This window comes from Trichechus manatus, unplaced genomic scaffold (assembly GCF_000243295.1).
Source record: "Trichechus manatus latirostris isolate Lorelei unplaced genomic scaffold, TriManLat1.0 scaffold00005, whole genome shotgun sequence".
In the NCBI taxonomy this organism is placed as follows: domain Eukaryota; kingdom Metazoa; phylum Chordata; class Mammalia; order Sirenia; family Trichechidae; genus Trichechus; species Trichechus manatus.
Genome location: NW_004443941.1, coordinates 27139780 through 27162815, shown reverse-complemented (window position 1 = coordinate 27162815; position 23036 = coordinate 27139780). Strand labels below are relative to the sequence as shown.

The window sequence follows — 23036 nt, the reverse complement described above, 5'->3', positions numbered from 1 at the left end:
GCACAATTAGAAGAGCGTAGTCAATGTCACTGAACTGTGCATGTAGAAATTTTTGAAATGGTGTATCTTTGGCTATGTGTATTTTCACCAAAAAAAACAAAAAAAAAAAAGGTTGAGAAGGGAGAGGGTTGACATGTTGTGGGGTTGTTGACCAATGTCATGGAGCAATATGTGTACTACTGTTTCATGAGAAACTATTTGTTCTGTAGGCCTTCACCTGAAGTACAATTAAAAACAAAAAAGAAAAGAAAATTCTTTCTTATTCCTTAATTTATTGCATTTAGTGTCATTACATCAAGAATAATCCTAACAATTCTATGAACTTCAAAAGGATACAAAGTCTGATATTCTTTTCCAGGAGCATCCCATTAGTTAAGGGGAAGGAAAAAAGCTTCCCTAAACCTGCCAATGTCTTCTCTTTCCTGTCCTTCAAACTGAAACCTCTTGGAAGAATAAGTGACTGTATCTGTTTCCACTTTACTCCTTCTAACCCCTCAATCCTGTGATCTGGTTTCTGTTCCTGATACCTCACTGAAGCTGCTCTGGTCAGCAATACCAACAAGCTCCCAACTGGCAACTCCAAATGACCATTTGCAGCACACAACTTACATGGAATCTGGTATCTGACACTGCTCAGCTCCCTCTTTCTTTAACTTGTTTTCAAAATACTACTCTCTGCCTTCTCTAACATTCCTTTGTTATTTCTTGTTCCTCTGCTTTTTTTTTTTTTTTCAAATGTTGCTACTCCCTGTGGTTCTTGCTAATTCTCTCTTCTTTTCCCACAAGACTTGCTGTATTACTTGTCTCAATTACTCCTATCACTTCACCCACATTAGTGATTCCCAACTCTACATCTCTAGTCATGAGTACCCCTCGCATATCTACTCTTCAAGCTTATTCTTTATCTTTATTTCATTTGATAACTCCAGAACTCTCACTCATAATACACAGAGTCTCTCAAGTCAGAAACCCAGGAGTCATTCATGAATCTGAATCACAGCTTTACTATAGCTCTGCGACTGCGCAAACTACTGTTTTTAAGCCTCCGGGCCTCGTATACAGTAGTTACTCAATAAATAGTTGCTATTATAAATGTTTTAAAGCACTTGGCTGCTAATCAAAAGGTCAACAGTTCAAACTCACCAACTGCTCCACAGAAAAAAGATGTGGCAGTCTGCTTTCGTAAAGATTTACAGCCTTGGAAACCCTACGGTGCAGTTCTACTCTGTCCAATAGTGTCGCTGTGAGTCGGAATCGACTTGACAGCAACAGGTTTGGTTTTTGGTATTACTGATGTCATTATTCTTTTTCTTTGGTTATGTCTATAATTTAGCCATCTCAAAATACTACCAACTTACATACTTTTAAAAGTTTTTCCCCTCATCTCTCCATCTATATCCAACCTATCAAAGCATGAAAAAAAAACCCAGCTGCCCTCAAGTCAACTCTGACTCATGGCAACTCCATGTGTATTACAGTAGAACTGTGCAACATAGGTTTTCAAAGACTGACTTTTTGGAAGCAGATCACCAGGCCTTTCTTCCAAGGCACCCCTGGGTGGACTCGAACTGCCAAACTTTCAGTTAGCAGTCAAGCACATTAACCAGTGATTTCCCATGGTATGAAAAGAACTATCTATTTTTCACTAAGAGGTCAACCTGTTTTCAGTCTCTTCTGCCATTTAAATATCCCCCATGAAGGTGAACATAAGTTCTAATAAAATTTCTATCAATACCTATTTCTTGATGTATAATAAAAAATTCGACTGGCCTTTGTCCCTAGTTCGTGGGATGCAGCCTCTAAATCCTTGGACTTTCCTTTTTCCATAATAAAACTGTAATCTTAAGTATAGCACTTTCCTAAGTTCTAGGAGTCATTCCAGTGTATTGTCAAACCTGAGAGTGTAATGGGAAACTCCAAATTTGTAGCTACCTGGTCAGAAATGGGGGTGACCTGGGAAACCCTAAGCTTGAAGCTGGTGTGTGAAATGAGGGCAATCTTGTGGGGGACTGTGCCCTTTAACCTCTGAAGTTTGGCCTAATTCTGGGTGGTTGGGGCAGAAGTCGTTGTATTTGATATTCATCAATATCATCTGCTAATGTTACTTTATGGCAGTTGTGCAACTTAAAAAGGATGAGGAAAACATGCCAAGTGACATAAAAATGAAGCAAAACAGAGAATTCTAACATTACTTAGCAAGTATTCAACTACCTAAAACCAAACAACTGTCTCAGATTGCTAACAAAAAAAAAAATCGAAAAATCATGTGTTAAAGCATATAAATTTAATTCATTTGATAATTCCCAAAACTCACATTCATGACTTATTTTCCTTTAATTGTGACCCAAGGTTAATTAATTATCTTACAACACTAGCAAAATAGAAAGGTAGGATTAGCTTCTGGAGAGAGCTTACAGCAAAGGAACAAAATACAAAAACAAAGTCTATAAAAAGAATCTCAACTTAGTCTGCCAGAGCAACTTTTTTCTCTAAGAAATACATCTAATTGAATAGTATTAGATGATAGGGAAAGGAATAAACATTATAGAGATTTACTTTACAATTTAAATACTACTTCAACTCCATAAAAAAAAAAGATACTAATATTTCAGAAAGTACTTAAGTTTGTTAAGGAAGGGCAAGGCAGGGAAAAAAAGTTGCTAGAATTTTTTAAATCATATAAATCAATGTATTGATCATTACTATTATTAAACTATTCATAATAAAATTGACATATTACAACCATTCATAAAAATGTTTACAACAGATACGCCTTCCTGAATTAAACAATTTAAAGTTTTAAAATTCTGATTTGTTTAAAGAATGACAGAATTATTCAGTCATTTCAGGGAATACTATCTTCCATTTTACTAAATTACCTTTCCTGTTTAAGAGCATATTCCAGCATTTTGATCCTCCTCACCAGATCTTTCTTCAGATTTTCTTGACCTTTCCTTTCTCCCTGAAGAAAGGCAATCTGGGCCTGAGGAGAGAAGAGAAAGACAAAAGTCAGTTTAGCCCAAATGAATTTCTTTTTTAAAAACTCCATTGAGGAAAGAACCTTTGGAAGACAGGATAAAAAAGATACAAAAATATTTCCTTTATATTTCTGTCACGAAGTATGTAAATATACAGAAAACACTGACTGCAAGGAAAAAAATGGCTTGAACTTAACTAAAAAAAAGACATCTATATTCATTTTACTTTAGACTAGAGATGTTACAGCATGTAGTCCATATCCTCTAAGAGTCTATAACTGAAAGCACAGACATATGCAAGGGTACAGTACTAGCTTGCTCAGGTGTTTGTCTTTTAAGGCACTGAGGGGAAGTCTTTTTATAAACAGTGAAGACGGGGAAAAGGCCAAAAGTAAAATCTTGCATTCTTATAATCTCCTTGCAAATTAAGAGTTCTCAGAGTGTCACTGCATTTTTAAAGTGTATGATAGATTCCTTGTCTTGAGTGACTTTATCCTGGACCTCCCCTATAGATAATAAATAGCTTCCTTTTCTCAATCCCCACCCTTCACCCCACTCCCCTTTTAGGAAATTTAATATGCAGAAATAAAAGTGAAAGTTGGAAACAGAAAAATCTGAGCAATGGCCCTCCACCTATTCCTGGCCCCTCCAAAGAATTACTTTTACAAACCCTATATTTTAACCCTAGATGATTCTAGAGAGCAGCTCTTTCCTAATCTCTCTGTTTCACTAAAATTCTTGTCTTCAGTAAAACAGAGAGGTTAAGAAAGAGCTGCTCTCCAGAATCATTAAAACAGGCATTTAAAAAGAGAAATAATACCTTCCATCTAAGGAATCTAAACTACTTTACTATGCTGTTAAAGTAACTCATACGCCTCTATGAGTAGGGTAGGAGGTCTATTTCAGGGCCTTCAAGGATAGCTCCCATCTGTCATTTTCTCATACTGTGGTGGTTTGGTGTGTTGCTATGATGCTGGAAGCTCTGCCACCGGTATTTCAAATACTAACAGGGTCACCGATGGAGGACAGGTGTTAGTGGAGATTCCAGACTAAGACAGATTAGGAAGAAAGGCCTGCCAATCTACTTGTGAATATTAGCCAATGAAAACCCCATCGATCACAATAGAATACTATCTGATAAAGTGCTGGAATATGGGCCCTCTGGGCTGAAACGCACTCAAAAGACACAATGGCCACAAAAATGGACTCAAGCATACGAACAACTGTGTAGATGGACTAGGACCGGGCAACGTTTCATTCTGTTGTACATGGGGTCGTCACGAGTCAGAGCCAACTCCACAGCAACTAACAACAAGGATAGCTATCAATTTCATCATTCTCACTTGCTTCCGTCTCTTTGTTTCTATTATATTAAGCCACTAAGACACAGTACTTTCCATTTAAGTAAGAACATTACATTTAAGGATGACCGTGCCACATACCACATCTCTAAGGAATTGTGGAGATTATCTAACTAAGGTTTAGTGAGTGAGCTATCAAACCTAATTCTACTTAGTTTGAATGAGACTCATTTCTACTTACTCAGTGCCATAATAAACATAAAATCCAACTCACCGAGCTTCATATAAGCCTCAAGACGTAGGTACCATTATGCTTTTGTTATATTTCAATGAGCTCTAAAAATTTACATTGCGATTAGAAGTAGGATTATTTTTATCTTATTGAAATAATTTGAAGTAGTTCGAAAACGATTCAATACCTACATTATCTATTTATACCTTAGGGATCATAAAACCTTTTGAAATGAAATATTCTGCAATGAGATCATTATTTCAACTAAGCAGAATAATACCACGTGCATTTAAAGCTGATAAAAATACAAAAGGAAATGACAGCCCAACCTGTCTGGCCAAACAACACCTGGGCTTACAATTTTATACTCTCTTTAAAATACCTTTAATAAAACTACATTTGTTTTCCTATCCTCTTATCAATTCCCATATCTGATTAGTCAAACATTTAATAAAAAATAGAAGGCCCAGAATTATTAAAAAGATGGTGTCTGGAAAGGGCAAACAAAAAAGAGTAATAGGAAGGGGTGTATCACCTCTGTGATATTACCAAAGATGTGTAACTTGGAACAAATCATAAGGAACCATCAGGCAAACTCAAACTGAAAGACATTTTTACATTAACTTGCTTGTAATCTTTGAAAGTGTAAGACCATGAAAGTCAAAGAAAAACTGCTCCAGATTGAAGGAGACTAAAAGGACATAAAAACTCAATGCAATGCATGACAAAAAACTGTTGATGTCAAAGTCAATTCTGATGCATGGCGACCCCCTGTGTTTTCGTGTAGAACTGTGCTCCACAGGGTTTTCTACAGCTTTAACCTTACGGAAGTAGATAACCAGACCTTTCTTCCTTGATGCTGCTGGGTGGGTCCAAACCACCAACTTTTAGTAGTCGAGGGCAAACCACTTGCACCACCCAGGGACCTGCAATCATTACACTAGACTGGATTTAGCTATAAAAGCACATTATTGGGACAACTAGAACAACATGAATGGGGTCTGGGGATTAGACGGTGGTAATGTATTCATGTTAATTTCCTGACTTTGACGAAATGTGGTTATATAAGAGAGTACTTGTTTGCAGGAAATAAACACTAAAGTTTTTGGTAGGAGGCAATGGGACATCACATTGGCAACTTGCCCTCAAAGTGTTCAGGAAAAAAAAATTCTTTGTACTGCCCTTGCAACTTTTGTCAATTTAAGATTCAGTTTTTTATGAAACAAGCACTATACCAGCTTAACAATCCTAATATGATAAGATACAAGCAATCTCAATCCAAAAGTCAGTACCATGCACACTGGGGAAATCCTAAAAGCAATGGCAATAAAACCAGCAGGAAAACAAGGATATTCATTATTTACCACAAATATTTTAACATAGTTCTGGAGGTGCTGACAACATAATTAGTCAAGAAAGAAGTAAGTACAAAAATAGAAATGAGGAAATAAATTACAATTATTTTCAAATGAAATAAGTGGATACTGGAAAATCTAAGAAAAAAAAGACTACAAACTAGTACCAAGAATAGAAGAATTTTATAAAGTAGCTGCATATAAAATTAATAAACTGAAATCAGTAAGTTTCTACAAAAATAACCAGTTAGAAGACACAGTGAAAGAAAACACTCCCATTTATAATAACAAAAATGATGATTAGAATAAACTTTACAAGAAAAAAATAAGAACTATACAAAGAAAATTCTAAATGCAACTATTGAGCATGAAAAATTACTTGAACAAAGGAAAAGTCATATCATGTTCTTAAATAATAAGAGTCAAAATTAAAATGATTATTTCTCCCTAATTAATCTTTAAATGTTATGTAAGCTCAGTTAAAACAGAGCTTTTTCAAATACTGTACATAATGATTCTAAAGTTCATGTGGAAAAAGAAACAAGTATAAACAAAGTAAAATCTCAAAAAAGTCCTACAATATTTTAAAAACACATTACAGTGCTACAGTCATTTAAAAAATGGCACTGGTATACGAACAGACAGCTCTATCGCTAAGAATGTCACCTACTAAACCCAAGGCCAAATGGACCAAAAATTTTTTAATGAAACTCCAAATATTTAAGAAGAAAAGACAGGATTTGTTTTTGTTTTAATAATCTTAGGGTTGGAAGTGTCTTTGTAAGAATAAGAAAAAATCCAAAAGCCATAAAAAACTAATAAATATGACCTCTTAAAAATATTTGTACATGGCAATTAAAATAAGTTGCAAAAAACTATTACAAAACATAAGACAATTCTTTTTTGACAAAAGTCAAGCATAATAGGAAAAAAAAACACTCAGATCACATCAAGGGTTTGCTTTTCTTAGTATGTTAAGAGCACCTACAAATCAATAAGACCAAGAACTCAACAGAGAAACACATAAAGGATATGCTGACAGAAAAGGAAACAAAAAAGGCTCTGTTCATCCTCATACTTGAAAGAAATGCCAGTGAAAATTATAATCAGATTTCTCCTTTTCCATCAGATGGATAAAGCTCAATAATAATACACCGTGTTGGAACTAGTGTTGGAAAACAGGCATTTATATGTTGGTTGTGGTAGTGTAAATTGGTTTCATCTTTATAGCGGACAATTTGCCAGTATCTATCAATTTTGTAAATGCATATCCCCTTTAACTCAGCAATTCTAATACTAGAACATTATCCTTCAAATATATTTGCATGTATATGAAATGATATACTGAAAAAACACAGACAACAGTGAATGTACAACCCAGAGGACTAGTTAAATAAATTATGAGTACAACAGGAAGAAAATTAGGATATGAACTAAGGTCTATGAGAATAGAGGAAAAAACACACAATCTCTTAAGTTTTTTCCCTCTGGAAAACTCTAGTCAGAAAGTTAGAAACAAAAGGTCTTAAAATACATATTCCTACATAAGGATGATGCTAATTCCTTCTGTAAAAAACAGCCTGAATCTAAAATGTAAATAATTAAATCTTTAGCCTTTCAAAATAAATGTTAAATACCAGCTAAAAATTCTCCTAACATGGCAGCACACTGTTGTTTGAATTGGATTATTTAATTCAAAAGGAGGGGTAGAAATAGACGGGAGGGAGAGACTGAAAGAAAGACGAAAAGGAAGAAAGGAGAAAAGGAAGAAAATAGAAGGAAAGTAGGATACATCTATAGGAAGGAATACCATGTAGTTGTTACAAAGGAAGAGACAGCATTAAATAGACTGATATGGAATGATGTCTGCGGTGCGAGTAATTACTTTTGTGTGTGGCCTCTCTAGCCATGGGCTTGTAACTCCCACCCAGGTCACTGTGTGACAGAGTAATTGTGGCCTACCAAGGGGATTGGTCAGTTTTGCCTTAAAAGAGAGCCAATTCCAGAGAAGGGAGGGGCCCACCACCACCACCAGCAAGGAAGGAGAGATCCACAGCAGGAAACAGCAGGTGGGCTTCCCGGCCTATGGAGAGAGAAAGCTGAGTGCCTTTGGGCACAGACTGAGGGCCAGGGAGAGACATGCCTGCCAGCACAGCTGGGGAGAGGCTATCCTGATGGAGGAACTGTATCCTGAGTGTTCTTGAGCCTGAATTGTAACTGCTGCTTCCCTAATAAAACCCATAACTGTGAATATGGTCTGTGGGTTCTGTGCAGCCATTGCAATGAATTATTAAACCCAGGAGAGAAGTAGAGAGTGCTGTGGGAGGGACGGTTGGTGTCAGAATTAGTAAAGATGGCAGAGACAGGAGGCTTTTCTGGCCTCCACCTCATAGGAATCAGCCTCGGGTTGTTGATCTTGGTTCTCCTTCCCCTTTGTGGGGTTGGAGGCGGTCAGACACCTCCCCCAAGCCATTTTTACAATGTCTAAGATAGATTAAATTTTAAAAAAAGAATAATGTGTGTAGCTTGCAGCTACTTTTTTTTTTTTTTTTTAAGGTAAATATACTGTTGTGCTTCAATGTGTAGGTACAGCACACACAGGAGACAGTATTCTCACAAATGAACCAAGGTGACAGTCCAAGATCATGAATGAATCACCACCTGGAAAACTCAAGTCACACACACAATGTCGTGGGGGTATCAGCAATGAGGATGTGACAGAAAATGCGTGGCCCAAAAGGCCCCCTAAAAAGTTCTCCTTGCACATCACTACGATACAGGCTTCCTTCTGAAAAGAGATACAGATCTCCAGTTAGAAAGCAAATATATTTCTGACCTCTAATCTTATCCAGTAATATGAAATTTATTTTATACTATTCAGCTACACTTTTATCACATTTTTAGAAACCTCACCCTTGCCTGTGCGAGGTCACCTCAATATCCTCACAGAGTGAACTCATCTGAACTTTTCAGAGTTCAGGAGGGGAGGAGAGTGAGATTAACACATGCAACTGACATAATAATAAAAAATTGCAAAAACTAGAGAAACTCAATCTGATCAAGTAGATAAAGCTTACAAATAGCTTCAAGTGCTGCAAATAAAGTAATACATGTTAAATTACAAACCATGATAATTTCATTTATCTGTAGAAGTAAACCTAGTGGTAATGGCATATATTTTTGAAAACTTTGGAATTATCTTCAAGGAAAATTAATGTTTAAAATTCCATAACGTTCTGTGAGAGTTTACATAGTATATCTTAAAATCAGGCATTCCATTTCCTAACCATTAGGAGCAAAAAAGACAAAAACAACAATATGAGGATATTTTATCATTTAGGCCTAAATAGTAAGCAAGAAATTTATTTTTGTTTTCAACTGTAACTGCTCAGAAGGATTTATGTAAGGAATATAGACCTGCTATATCTAAGCAAGTTTATCTGCATACACAGGAATATGTAGCAAAGAATTAAGATATTTAAAATCTACTTCTTAATTTACTGAGGACTTTATATTTTTGTTGTTGCTGAAAATATACACAGTAAAAACATGTACCAATTCAAGTTTCTACATGGACAATTAAGTGACATTGATTACAACCATTCTCACCTTCTATTCTGAGTTGTTCTTCCCCCATTAACATAAAATCATTGCCCCAAAGGTTTCTATCTACTCTTTCGAGTTGCTGTTGTCAATTTGATCCCATATACAGGTAATGCCAACGACAGGATTCTGTTCTGAAAACTCCACATAAGTAGGTTCTGACATAAGTGGAATACCTCTTCTTTTGTTGTTAAGTTTTCAATACTATTTATTATCAATATTTTTATAAATCCAATCTTTATTTGTCATTGGGGGCTGGAAATATTACATATAAACTGAGATCTATTTTAACACATACATACATTAAAAAATACACAAATCATAAAAATTTATTCTGACGACAGAAAAGAGTTAGACAACGTTGGCATTTTGTCAGTTGTGGTAATAACTCCACTTGTGGAGGGTTCTGGATCATCTGGATAATTACTGCAAATGGGGATAACATTTCTATTCAGGAAATTAGTGAGAATTGTCTGTATGGTCCTTTTCTTTTATTCTTCATGTGATTCGCAGTGACATCTAACTGCCCAATCTGCCTATCAACTTCAGCAAAGCAATTAGCATTTCGGTCCATGTTTTCAAGTAACTGAAGTCCCTGATTTGGTTTAGAAAAAACTTCAGCTAATCCTTTTACTGTAAATTTTTGACTACTTCTCTCCTTCTTCTTTTCTTTTTTGAAGTTTTTTTTTTATTGTCGTGTTTAAATAAGTTTACATTTCAAGTTAGTTTCCCATACAAAATTTTATACGTACACTGTTATGTGACCCTAATTGCTCACACCATTTTGTGACAGCACACTCCTCCTTTCCATCCCTGATTCCTCATGTCCATTCAACCAGCTCCTAACCCTCTCTACCTTCCCATCTCATCTCTGGACAGAAGCTGCCCCTTCGGTCTCTTGTATCTACTTGAGATAAGAGGCACACTCCTCACGACTGTCACTTCATGTCCCACAGTCCAGTCCAATCCATGTCTGAAGAGCTGGCCTCAGAAGCAGTTTTAGTTCTTGGCTGATAGAGAATCCAGGGGCCATGCCTTCTGGGGTTCCTGCACTCTCAGTCAGACCAGTAAGTCTGGTCTTCTTACTAGAATTTGAGTCCTGCACCCTATCTTTCTGCTGCTCCATCGGGACTCTCTGTCGTGTTCCCTGTCAGGGCAGTCATTGGTGGTAGCCGGGCACCATCTAGTTCTTCTGGTTTCAGGCTGATGAAGTCTCTGGTTTATGTGGCCCTTTCTGTCTCTACGGCTAATACTTTCCTTGTGTCTTTGGTGTTCTTCATTCTCCTTTACTCCAGGTGGTTGGGACCAACTGATGCATCTTAGATGGCTGCTTGCAAGCTTTTAAGACCCCAGACGCCACTCACCAAAGTAGGATGCAGAACATTTTCTTAATAAGCTTTGTTATGCCAATTGACCTGGATGTCCCCTGAAAGCATGGTCCCCAGACCCCTGCCCCTGCTACTCTGTCTCTCAAAGTGTTTGACTGTATCGGGAAACTTCTTAGCTTTGGTTTAGTCCTCATTGTTTCTTTCTTCTCTAGTATTTCTTTCCTCTTCAAAATCCATTCAGTGCTGATCTATCCATTCCTCCTCTTCAAGATCTATGAGCTGTTCCACATTGGCGATATCAAGTTGTAATTTCAATGTTCTTGCCATATGGACAATTTTTCCACCGATCTCTTCCATCATGTACTCGTGGTAGTCGTCTCCTTGCTGTTCCTTCAGGTTTTCTAAAAGGCTACATGCTTTCATTTGAATCATTCCCTGAGGTACTGAATTGCTGGGTGGAGGACTGTGGGGACCATGGTCTCTGGAACATCTAGCTCAATTGGCATAACACAGTTTATAAAGACAATGTTCTATATTTTACCTTAGTGAGTAGCGTCTGTGGTCATAAAAGCCTGTGAGCAGCCATCTAAGATACTTCACTGGTCTCAACCCTTTGGGAGCAAGGGAGAATGAAGAGAACAGGATACAAGGAAAAGATTAGTCCGAAGGACTAATGGACCACAGCTACCACAACCTCCATCAGACTGAGTCCAGTACAGCTAGATGGTGCCTGGTTAACACCACTGACTGCTCTGACCGGGATCACAACAGATGGTCCTGGACAGAGCTGGAAAAGGATGCAGAACAAAATTCTAACTCACAAAAAAAAGACCAGATTTACTAGCCTGAAAGCCTGGAGAAACCGTGAGAGTATGGCCCCTGGACACCATTTTAGCTCAGTAGTGAAGTCACTCCCGAAGTTCACCATTCAGCCAGGGACTGAACAGTCTCATAAAATAAAACAGGACTAATGAGGCACAACAGTCCAGGGACAAGGACTAGAAGGCAGGAGGTGACAGGAAAGCTGGTGATAGGGAACCCAAGGTTGAGAAGGGACAGTGCTGATATGTCGTGGGGTTGTTAACCATTTGTCATAGGGCAATATGTGTACTGTTTAATGAGAAACTATTTGCTCTGCAAACCTTCATCTAAGGTACCAAAAAAAAAAAAAAATTATCTATGTGAGATCAAATCAACAACAGCATCTCAAAAGGTTTGATGGGAAGCCGAGGGGAAAGTAAGTTGAAGGTAATAGTGATGGAATAATTTTGAAATGGATAGTGAGAATACCAGCACAACGCGAAAAATGTAATCGATGTCACTGAATTGAACATGTAGAAATTTTTGAAATGGTGTAACTTTGGCTATGTATATTTTCACCAAAAGAAAGGTCCTCCAAGGTTGAGAAGGGAGACTGCTGACATGTCGTGGGGTTGTTAATCAACATCATAAAACAGTATGTGTACTGACTGTTTCATGAGAAACTATTTGTTCTGTAAAGCTTCATCTAAAGTACAATTTAAGAAAAAGATAACATTAAAACAAAAAAGAGAGACTTAAAAAATGTAGACAAAGATTTTTCATATGGAGAAGAAGTCAAGGCGATATGAAAAAACAAAAGACTGGTATAAACTTAGAAAAAAATAGGGGTAAATACTAAGGTAACCACAAAGGAAACTAACAATCCTACAACTCAAAATAAAAAACAAGAAAAATATAAAGACTCAGCAAATACAAAATCAACAACAATGAAAACACATTTAAAAAAACGACTCAGCACAGAAAATTAAGTGAAAAAAAGAAACTATGAACAACATACAAAAAAAGGCATCAAAATGACACCATTAAACTCATACCTATCAATAATTACGCTGAATGTAAATGGACTAAATGCACCAATAAAGAGACAGAGAGTGGCAGAGTGGATAAAAAAACACGATCGTCTATATGCTGCCTACAAGAGACACACGTTAGACTTAAAGGCACAAACTAAAACTCAAAGGATGGAAACAAATATATCAAGCAAACAACACTCAAAATAGAGCAGGAGTGGCAATATTAATCTCCGACAAAATAGACTTTAAAGTAAAATACACCACAAAGGATAAGGAAGGACACTATATAATGATTAAAGGATCAATACACTAGGAAGACATAACTATAATAAATATTTATGCACTCAACGACAGGGCTCCAAAATACATAAAACAAACTCTAACAGCATTGAAAACAGAGATAGACAGCTCCACAATAGTAGTAGGAGACTTCAACACACCACTTTCGGTGAAGGATAGAACATCCAGAAAGAAGCTCACAAAGACATGGAAGAGCTAAATGCTACAATCAACCAACTTGATCTCAGAGACATATACCGAACAGTCCACCCAACAGCAGCCAAGTATACTTTCTTTTCCAACGCACATGGAACATTCTTCAGAATAGACCACATATTAGGCCATAAAGCAAGCCTTAACAAAATCCAAAGCATCAAAATATTACAAAGCATCTTTTCTGACCATAAAGAAATCAATAACAGAAAAAGCAAGGGAAAAAAAGCAAACACACAGAAACTGAACAACACCTTGCTCAAAAACTACTCGGTTATAGAAGAAATTAAGGATGGAATAAAGAAATTCATAGAATCAAATGAGAACGAAAACACATCCCACCAGAACCTTTGGGAGACAGCAAAAGCAGTGCTCAGAGGTCAGTTGATGGCAATAAATGCACACATCCAAGAAAAAGAAGGGCCATAATCAAAACATTAATCCTACAACTGGAACAAGCAGAAAGAGAGCAGCAAAAGAAGCACTTGGATGCCAGAAAAAAGGAAATAATAAGAATTAGAGGAGAATTAAATGAAATAGAGAACAGAAAAACAATTAAAAGAGTTACCAAGACCAAAGGCTGGTTCTTTGAAAAGATCAACAAAATTGATAAACCACTGGCCAAACTGACAAAAGAAAAACAGGAGAGGAAGCAAATAACCTGTGTAAGACATGAGACAGGTGATATCACAACAGACCCAACTGAAATTGAAAGCATCATAACAGAATACTATGAAAAATTGTACTTTAACAAATTTGAAAACCTAGAAGAAATGGACAAATTTCTAGAAACTCACTACCTACCTAAACTAACACAAACAAGGTAGAAACAACTAAATAAACCCATAACAAAAGAAGACATGGCAAAGGTAATTAAAAAACTCCCAACAAAAAAAAACCCTGGCCTGGATGGCTTCACTAGAGAATTCTACCAAACTTTCAGAGTGAGTTAACACCACTACTACTAAAGGTATTTCAGAGCACAGAAAAGGATGGTATACTCCCAAACTCATTCTATGAAGCCAGCATAACCCTGATACCTAAACTAGATAAAGACACCACAAAAAAAGAAAATTAAAGACCAATATCCCTCATGAACACTGATGAAAAAATCCTCAACAAAATTCTAGCCAATAGAATTCAGCAACATATCAAAAAAAAATTTCACCATGATCAAGTAGGATTTATACCAGGTATGCAGGGATGGTTCAACATTAGAAAAACAATGTAATACATCAAATTAATAAAACAAAAGACAAAAACCACATGATCTTATCAATTGATGCAGAAAAGGCATTTAACAACACCCATTCATGATAAAAACTCTCAACAAAATAGGAATAGAAGGGAAACTCCTCAATACAACAAAGGGCATTTACACAAAGCCAAAAGCCAACATCATCCTAAAGGGAGAGAGTTTGAAAGCATTCCCCTTGAGAACGCGAACCAGACAAGGATGCCCTTTATCACTGCTCTTACTCAACATTGTGCTGGAGGTCCTAGCCAGAGCAATTAGGCTAGAAAAACAAATAGAGGGCATCCAAATTGGTAGGGAAGAAGTAAAAGTATCTATACACAGAAAACCCCAAAGAATCCACAAGAAATCTACTCGAACTGAAAGAAGCTTTCAGCAAAGTTTCAGGATAAAAGATAGACATACAAAAATCAGTTGGATTCCTTTACATCAACAAAGAGAACCTCGAAGACGAAATCATCAAATCAATACCATTTACAATAGGCCCCAAGAAGATAAAATACTTAAGAATAAATCTAACCAGAGATGTAAAACACTTATACAATGAAAACTACAAGACACTACTGCAAAAAACCAAGAGACCCGCGTAAGTGGAAAAACATACCTTGCTCATGGATAGAAGACTTAACATTGTGAAAATGTCAATTCTACCCAAAGCGATCTACAGATACAATGCAATCCCAATCCAAATCCCAACGGTAGTTTTTAATGAGATGGAAAAACAAACTACCAACTTCCTATGGAAAGGGAAGAGTCCCTGGATAAGTAAAGCAATACTCAAGAAGAAGAACGAAGTGGGAGGAAGGCCTCACACTTCCTGATTTTAGAACCTATTATACCGCCACGGTAGTCAAAACAGCCTGGTACTGGTACAACAGATACGTAAACCAATGGAACAAAATTGAGAATCCAGACATAAATTCATCCACCTATGAGCAGCTGATATTTCACAAAGGCCCACAGTCCGTTAATTGGGGAAAACACAGTCTCTTCAACAAATGGTGCTAGCATAACTGGACATCCATCTGCAAAAAACTGAAACAAGACCCATACCTGACACCAGACACAAAAACTAACCCAAAATGGATCAAAAACCTGAATACAAAATCTAAAACATTTTTTCTTCATGGAAGAAAAAATAGGGACAACACTAGGAGCCCTAATACATGGTATAAACACAATACGAACCATAAGTAACAATGCACGCACACTAGAAGACAGACGAGATAACTAGGAGCTCCTAAAAATCACACACTTATGCTCATCAAAAGACTTCACCAAGAGTCAAAAGACAACCTACAGACTGCGAAAAAATTTTTTGGCTACGACAAATCCGATCAGCGTCTAATCTCTAAAATCTACAAGACACTGCAAAACCTCAACAACAAAAAGACAAATAACCCAATTAAAAAACGGGCAAAGGATATGAACAGGCACTTCGCAAAAGAAGATATTCAGGTGGCTAACAGACACGTGAAGAAGTGCTCGCGATCATTAGCCATTAGAGAAATGCAGATCAAAACTACAATGAGGTATCATCTCACCCCAACAAGGCTAACATTAATCCAAAAAACACAAAACAATAAATGCTGGAGAGGTTGTGGAGAGACTGGAACCCTTATACACTGTTGGTAGGAATGTAAAATGGTACAACCACTTTGGAAATCGATTTGGCACTTCCTTGAAAAACTAGAAATAGAAGTACCATACAATCCAGCTATCCCGCTCCTTGGAATATATCCTAGAGAAATAAGAGCCGTCACATGAATAGATATATTGCAGCACTGTTCACAATAGTAAAAAGATGGAAACGACCTAGGTGTCCAACTATGCAACAATAAAGACAACGATTAAGCTGTGAAACATCTTATAACACGGAAGAATCTGGAGGGCATTACGCTGAGTGAATTTAGTTAGTCACAGAAGGACAAATATTGTATAAGACTACTACGATAAGAACTCAAGAAAAGGTTTAAATATAGAAGAAAACATTCTTAGACGGTTACACGGGGGCAGAGGGAGGGAGAGTGGTATTTACTAACTAGATAGTAGACCAGAATTATCTTAGGTGAAGGGAAGGACAGCACACACTACAGGTGAAATCAGCACAACTGCACTAAACCAAAGCTAAGAAGTTTCCTGAACACAGTGAAACAATTTGAAAGACGGAGTAGCAGGGGTAGTGGTCTGGGGATCATGCTTTCAGGGGACATCCAGGTCAACTGGCATAACAAAGCTTATTAAGAAAGTGTTCTGCATCCTTCTTTGGTGAGTGGCATCTGGGGTCTTAAAGGCTTGCAAGTAGCCATCTAAGATGCATCAATTGGTCCCAACCCCTGGAGTAAAGGAGAATGAAGAACACCAAAGACACAAGGAAAATATTAGCCCGAGAGAGAAAGGGCCACATAAACCAGAGACTTTATCAGCCTAAGACCAGAAGAACTAGATGGTGCCTGGCTACCACCAATGACCGCCCTAACAAAGAACACAACAGAGTCCCTGATAGAGCAGGAGAAAGGTGGGATGTAGAACTCAAATTCTAGTAAGAAGGCCAGACTTAGTGGTCTGAATGAGACCAGAGGAACCCCAGAAAGCACGGCACCCTGGATTCTCTATTAGCCCAGAACTAAAACAATTTCCGAGACCAACTCTTCAGATATGGATTGGACTGGACTGTGGGACATAAAGTGATACTCGTAAGGAGTGTGCCTCTTAGCTCAAGTAGATACAAGAGACTAAATGGGCAGCTTCTGTCCAGAGGTGAGATGGGAAGGCAGAAAGGGTTAGAAGCTGGTTGAATGGACACTGGGAATCAGGGGTTCAAAAGAGGAGTGTGCTGTCACAGTACGGGGAGAGCAATTAGGGTCACATAAAAATGTATGTATGAATTTTTGCATGGTAGACTAACTTGAAATGTAAACTTCATCTAAACTACAACAATAAACAAAAGAAAAAAGAAGACGACGACTTCAGGGGATATTTTTGGTTCAAGGTTAAAAAATTATTTTAGGGCAATAATTTCAGGGTTTTCTCCAGCCTCCATGGCTCCAGAAAGGCTGGATTCCAAGAAAACTTAAAATTCTGTCCTGCGTCTTCCCCCTTTGGATCAGGATTTTTCTATAGACTCTTTGATCAAAACGTTCAGCAGTGGTAGCCAGGCACCATTCAGTTCTTCAGCTATCAAGGTAAAGGAGGCAGTTGTTCATGGAGGCAATTAGCCACACATTCCATTTCCTTCTCCTATTCCTGGCTCTCCTTTTTACTCTGTTGCTCCAGGCAAATAGACACTAATTGTTGTACCTTGTATGTTCATTTGTAAGCTTCTAAGACCTAAGGCACTATGCAAGGAACTAGGAGGTAGAACAGAAGCACTAAACATGTTATTAAGCCAATTACTGGAATGTCCCATGAAACTACAACCCTAAACCCCCAAAGCAAGAAACCAAATCCCATGAAATTTTTAGTTGTACATAAGTAGGCTCAGCAATTACTTTTGTTGTTGTTGTAAACATATTTCTCACATAGCTTTTGCCAATTCAATTTTTTACAGGTGTACAACTTACTGACAGCAATTACATTAATCAGCTATGAAAACCTACCCTTAATCAATGTGATTTTTCCATCACCATTTACTGAAGACATTTTAAGCTATCTTGTACTCTAAAATTAAAAAGGGCTATAATTCAAAATAACTGAAATCACTTAAAAGTATATTAAGAAAAGAAAAAGATACAAAATACCAGTTTGGACTGAACAGTTTTCAGTTGTTTCTCAGTCAGCTGCTATGGGAGGGAAAAAGTACTCACTTTTAGGAACAATAATTTCTGCTTTGTGGTCCAGGGAAAATATAAACTTCACTGAAACACAGATTCACTTCAGTGACAGAAAGTAAATCTTAAAATTCCTAGAATATACTCTAAACAATAGTATTAAACATCAAATATAATTTTAAAATCAGAAATATGAATTTAGTAAACATTATAAAAATCTAAAATAAAGTACTAGAAAACATGACTAATTAAAGGTTCTCATCTTCACTTTAAATATGAACTCACAAATAGTAAGAGAAATACCTGAAAAGTCAATAATATGGTTTACTTAAGCTAAGAAATAGTGCGCAGTGAAGATTCAATAATCTGCTTTAAAGCTTAATGTCTTCTATAAACAACTATTCCCCTCTGAAAAGCTTTGGATTTCATTATGCTCTTTAAGCTGCTGGTATCCTTACATTCAGTCAACTCTGATGTGTTTCCTGGCTTATAATCACAGCCTCTAGTCCTCTCCTCTAAAGACAGTGTCACCATTTTCATGGTATTACCAGATATGGGTCAAAATATTATTAACATCCATTTAAATTCACAGAGTTCTGAACTAGTAAAGATCAGCCAATTCAGACTCCCCATGTAAGAAATAAGGACACAGGCACTGAATGGTTAAGGGTCTTTCTCTAAGTCAGGTAACTGATGATAGGACAACCCAATGCTCCCCATTTTTAGTGATCTACAGCAGTAGTTCTCAAACTTTAGCATCAGAATCACATAGAGGACATGTTAAAACAGATTGCCGGATGCCACCCTCAGAGTCTTTGATTCAGTATGCCTGGGGTACAGCCTAAGAATTTATATATTTAACAAGTACTCAGATGATGCTACTGTTACTAATATGAGACCATACTTGAGAACCACTCACCTATACCATCTGTGACATAGTTAGAAGTCCACAAATAAAGCTAATAGGCTGCTAAGGAACAAGGAACAGAGCTGTCCCAGAACCATAGCTCTTTACAGCACAGAAATATGGAGTTCTACATAGGCCCTCTAACTGACGGACAAGTACATACTAGCTTTTCTGAATCTTTTCCAAATTCCTCATTTATGACTATTGTTAGCAGTCTACTGAGAAGGAAATAAAATTCAACACTTTTCTGTTCAATCATGTGTCTGGTGAATACCCACTACCCACCACTGTCCAAACTGTCATAAAAGAAACTATAGGAAAAACAAAACCAAGTTCCTACTCACAGTGCACTTCCAATCCAGTTAAGAGTATAAGATCAGCACATATATGTACACAAAAATGCTAAGACAAGGTAGTATGGTCTACTGATAAACAAGAATTTAAGAGTCCCATGACAAATATTCACATTCATCCATTCAGCAGTATTAACTGAGCACCTACTCTGTGCCAGGCACAGTTATGGGCACTGGGTCTCAAGTAGTGATAACTAAAACAGAGCTCAGTCTAGTGGATGGAACAAATATGTTGCATAAAACATATGTGTACCAGCAGCATATGTTTTATACAACTAGAACCAGAAATAGTTATAGGCAAAAGCAGTAAATCTAAAAGTAAACAGAAATAAAATACAATGGGATGCCTATTTAACTTTGGAGTTAAGTACAGAACTGATGTTCAACTCAAAAACTATTTTAATCTGGTATCTTCAGCTAGTTGTACTTTTAACTAGCGAGTTTCTCCTCATAAATACTATACTATTACTCCTCATAAATACCTCTACTTCATCTATTTACCTATAATTCTTTTTGAAATAAGATGAAGACTTTTTTAGATGAAACCATATGTCTTAGTTATCTAGTGCGGCTTTAACAGAAATACCAGAAGTGGATGGCTTTAACAAAGAGATATTTATTTCTTCACAGTAAAATAGGCTACAAGTCCAAATTCAGGGCATCAACTCCAGGAGAAGGCTTTCTCTCTCTGTCGGCTCTGGAGGAAGGTCCTTCTCATCAATCTTCCCCTGGTTGAGGAGCTTCTCAGGCGCAGGGACCCCGGGTCCAAAGGATGACTCTGCTCCTGGTGCTGCTTTCTTGGTGGTATGAGGTCCACAATTCTCTGCTTGTTTCTCTTTCCTTTTATCTCTTGTAAGATAAAAGGTGGTGTAGGCCATACCTCAGGGAAACTCCCTTTACATTGGATTAGGGATGCGACCTTAGTTAAGGGTGTTACAATCCCACCCTAATCCTCTTTAACATAAAATTACAATCACAGAATGGAGGACAACCACACAATACTGGGAATCACGGCCAAGCCAAATGGATTCACACATTTTTGGGGGGACATAATTCAATCCATGACAACACAGGAGATACTGGTATATTCTTTCACAAAGCAGTCTCTCCATCCCTAAATATATGATTACAAATATAGATTTTTCTATACAGAATACCCCCAAACTGGCCCAAATTCTCATTTAAAGCACTAAATTAATTACACCTATGTTATCATCTTAAGGCAGCATACAAATAACTGTACATTAGAAAGTTTCTGAGTCCTTGTGAAAGTTTCCTTTGGCCCCCAACCAATCAGTTTTGACAATACACTTCTATCTTTCAAATCTTTACAAACATTCCTGATGTTGGCTCAAATGGCTAGAAAGAAAGCTCAGTTTAAAGTGTGCGTGTGTGTGTATGTGTGTGTGTGTTTAACCAGTGAGGTGGGGCTGTGTCAGGGTGACTTCATCACTCATGTCAACAGGAGCCTGTGCACGGGCTGGTGCACACAAAGGTGGTAGAGCTGATCCTGAAGAGTGAAAACACGATGTTTATTTAAACAACTCCAAAGAACACATCCATTAAAACGGGACCAGCTTGGAAAGGCAGCTACAAGAGCAAGACAGCCCAGATGGCCCGAAGGAGCAAGTGGAGTGGGGGCAAGGATGGGCAAGAAAGCAGGAAAAGAAGCTCCCTGTTCCAGAAGAACACCAAGTAGGCAACCATGCTCCATACCAACCATAGCCTTTCTTCCCTCAACTGCTCCTTGTCATCAGGGGAGAGTGAGCCAGGCTCCCCACACACAGCCACAGCTCCTCTCCCCACATCTCCCACTCAGGGCTATCGGGTGACCTCTGATGCTGTGCACTCAGTAGGAGGGAATTCATCACAGAGCTGCTCCCTCAGCTCCTTCATGCCCAGTTCCCCAGCTGACTCTGGGCACACAGCCCAGCCCCCTGCATGGTCTGGAACCCAAGCTCCAACACTAGTGCCACCCTCCACATCAGCAGGCAGCATCCCACTGTCACCACTCTCCCACACCCTTCTCGTCCACCAACAGCAGCTTCACCCCAACATTCCCCATCACCTCCATCTGGCCACGAGGTCCAGGCCTTCCCCATCAAGCTTCACTTGTCACCTCCCCTAAGTAGGCAACTCTCATGGCTCAAGAGTGTGAAGCTACCCCGTCACCACTGCTTAAGAAGGTGCAGTCATCTAAGAAACTGGCAGCTGCATTTGCCACTTCTGAGAAGCTAATCACTTCTCACAAGCATAGCCTTGAACTGCCACCCATTGATGTCAGCCCTGTGGAGGTAGCTGGAACTAGGGATGTGCCATCTGGGGAAGGGGTGCTACCAGGGAATGGGGTACTGCAGCCTTGTCATGGACTGAATTGTGTACCCCAAAAATATGTGTCAACTTGGTTAGGCCATGATTCCCAATATTGTGTGACTGTCCTCCATTCTGTGATTGATATAATTTTCCTATGTGTTGTAAATCCTAATCTCTGCCTGTGGTTAATGAGGCAAGATTAGATATGTTAAAGAGGATTACCATGGGATGTAATACCCTCACTCAGGTCACACCCTTGATCCAATGTAAAGGGAGTTTCCCTGGAGTGTGGCCTGCACCACCTTTTATCTTACAAGAGATAAAAAGAGAAGCAAGCAGAGGGTTAGGGACCTCATACTACCAGGAAAGCAGCACCAAGAGCAGAGCGCAGTCTTTGGACCTGGGGTTCCTGCACAGAGAAGCTCCTACTCCAGGGGAAGACTGATGATAAGGACCTTCCTCCAGAGCCAAGAGAAAAAGCCTTCCCATGGAGCTGATGCCCTGAATTTGGACTTCTAGCCTACTGGACTGTGAGAGAATAAACTTCTGTTTGTTAATCCCATCCACTTAAGGTATTTCTGTTATAGTAGCACACTAGATAACTAAGACAATCCTGTTCTCTCATGTGCCCTTGGTACCCTCCAGTAAGGCCAGGCTGAACAGAAAGTCGCTGCAGAAACAAGAAGCCATCTGAGGTAGGCTCCTCAGAGGATGACACCAATGAGGAAAAGAGCAAGGTATATGGAAGCCAAGCTTGCCACCTAACCCAGAGGTAGGCCAGAATCCATCCCTCAGAGGAGCAGGGAATGGGGAAGAGGATGCCTTCTTGCCCAGTGACCAAAGGCACCAGGGCTCAGTGGTTCCAGGACTACTGGCAGGGGTCACACTAGGGCCTCCCACAATAGGGAGCCCCAGTACACCCCTCCACCTCACCCCTGAGGTGGCTTGAGAGCCTGAAAACCTCTGAAGAGGCTACCAGCATCTCCTCACCAGCTCCCAGCCCGGGAAGAGCTAGACTCACAGACCCCAACCCCACTGAAGGCTGCTGGAAGGCCCAGCACCTCCACACTCAGGCACTAACAGCACTTCATCCCAGCTCTTCAGAACTCATCCTTATACCAGTTGCTGTGTTGCTTCTTCTGCCTCTAGGGAGCCAAGTCCATGGTCCTGCACATTCCTCACTGAGATCCCAGACACGCCATCCTCAAGCAGAAAGGCAACAACGGAAGTTGGACCAGCCAACCCCCAGGATTTGGAAGCCATACCTCCAGTTCACCCTGAAAACCCATTTCCCAGGCAGGTGGGGAAGTCATA

The 23036-nt window shown here is 38.6% G+C and overlaps 1 protein-coding gene across 4 annotated transcripts in view; it reads right to left on the bottom strand.

Moving 5' to 3' along the window:
• Positions 1-23036, bottom strand: part of STRN (striatin) — a 168438-nt gene that overhangs the window by 86694 nt on the left and 58708 nt on the right. For all 4 annotated transcript variants that reach the window (XR_002824871.1, XM_023736050.1, XM_004369561.2 and 1 more), the window contains exon 2: positions 2880-2983. Coding sequence is in view for 3 of the 4 variants with exons in the window: in XM_023736050.1 (XP_023591818.1) it covers positions 2880-2983 (104 nt within the window). In the remaining variant the exon portion in view is untranslated. The remainder of the gene's footprint in view (positions 1-2879; positions 2984-23036) is intronic.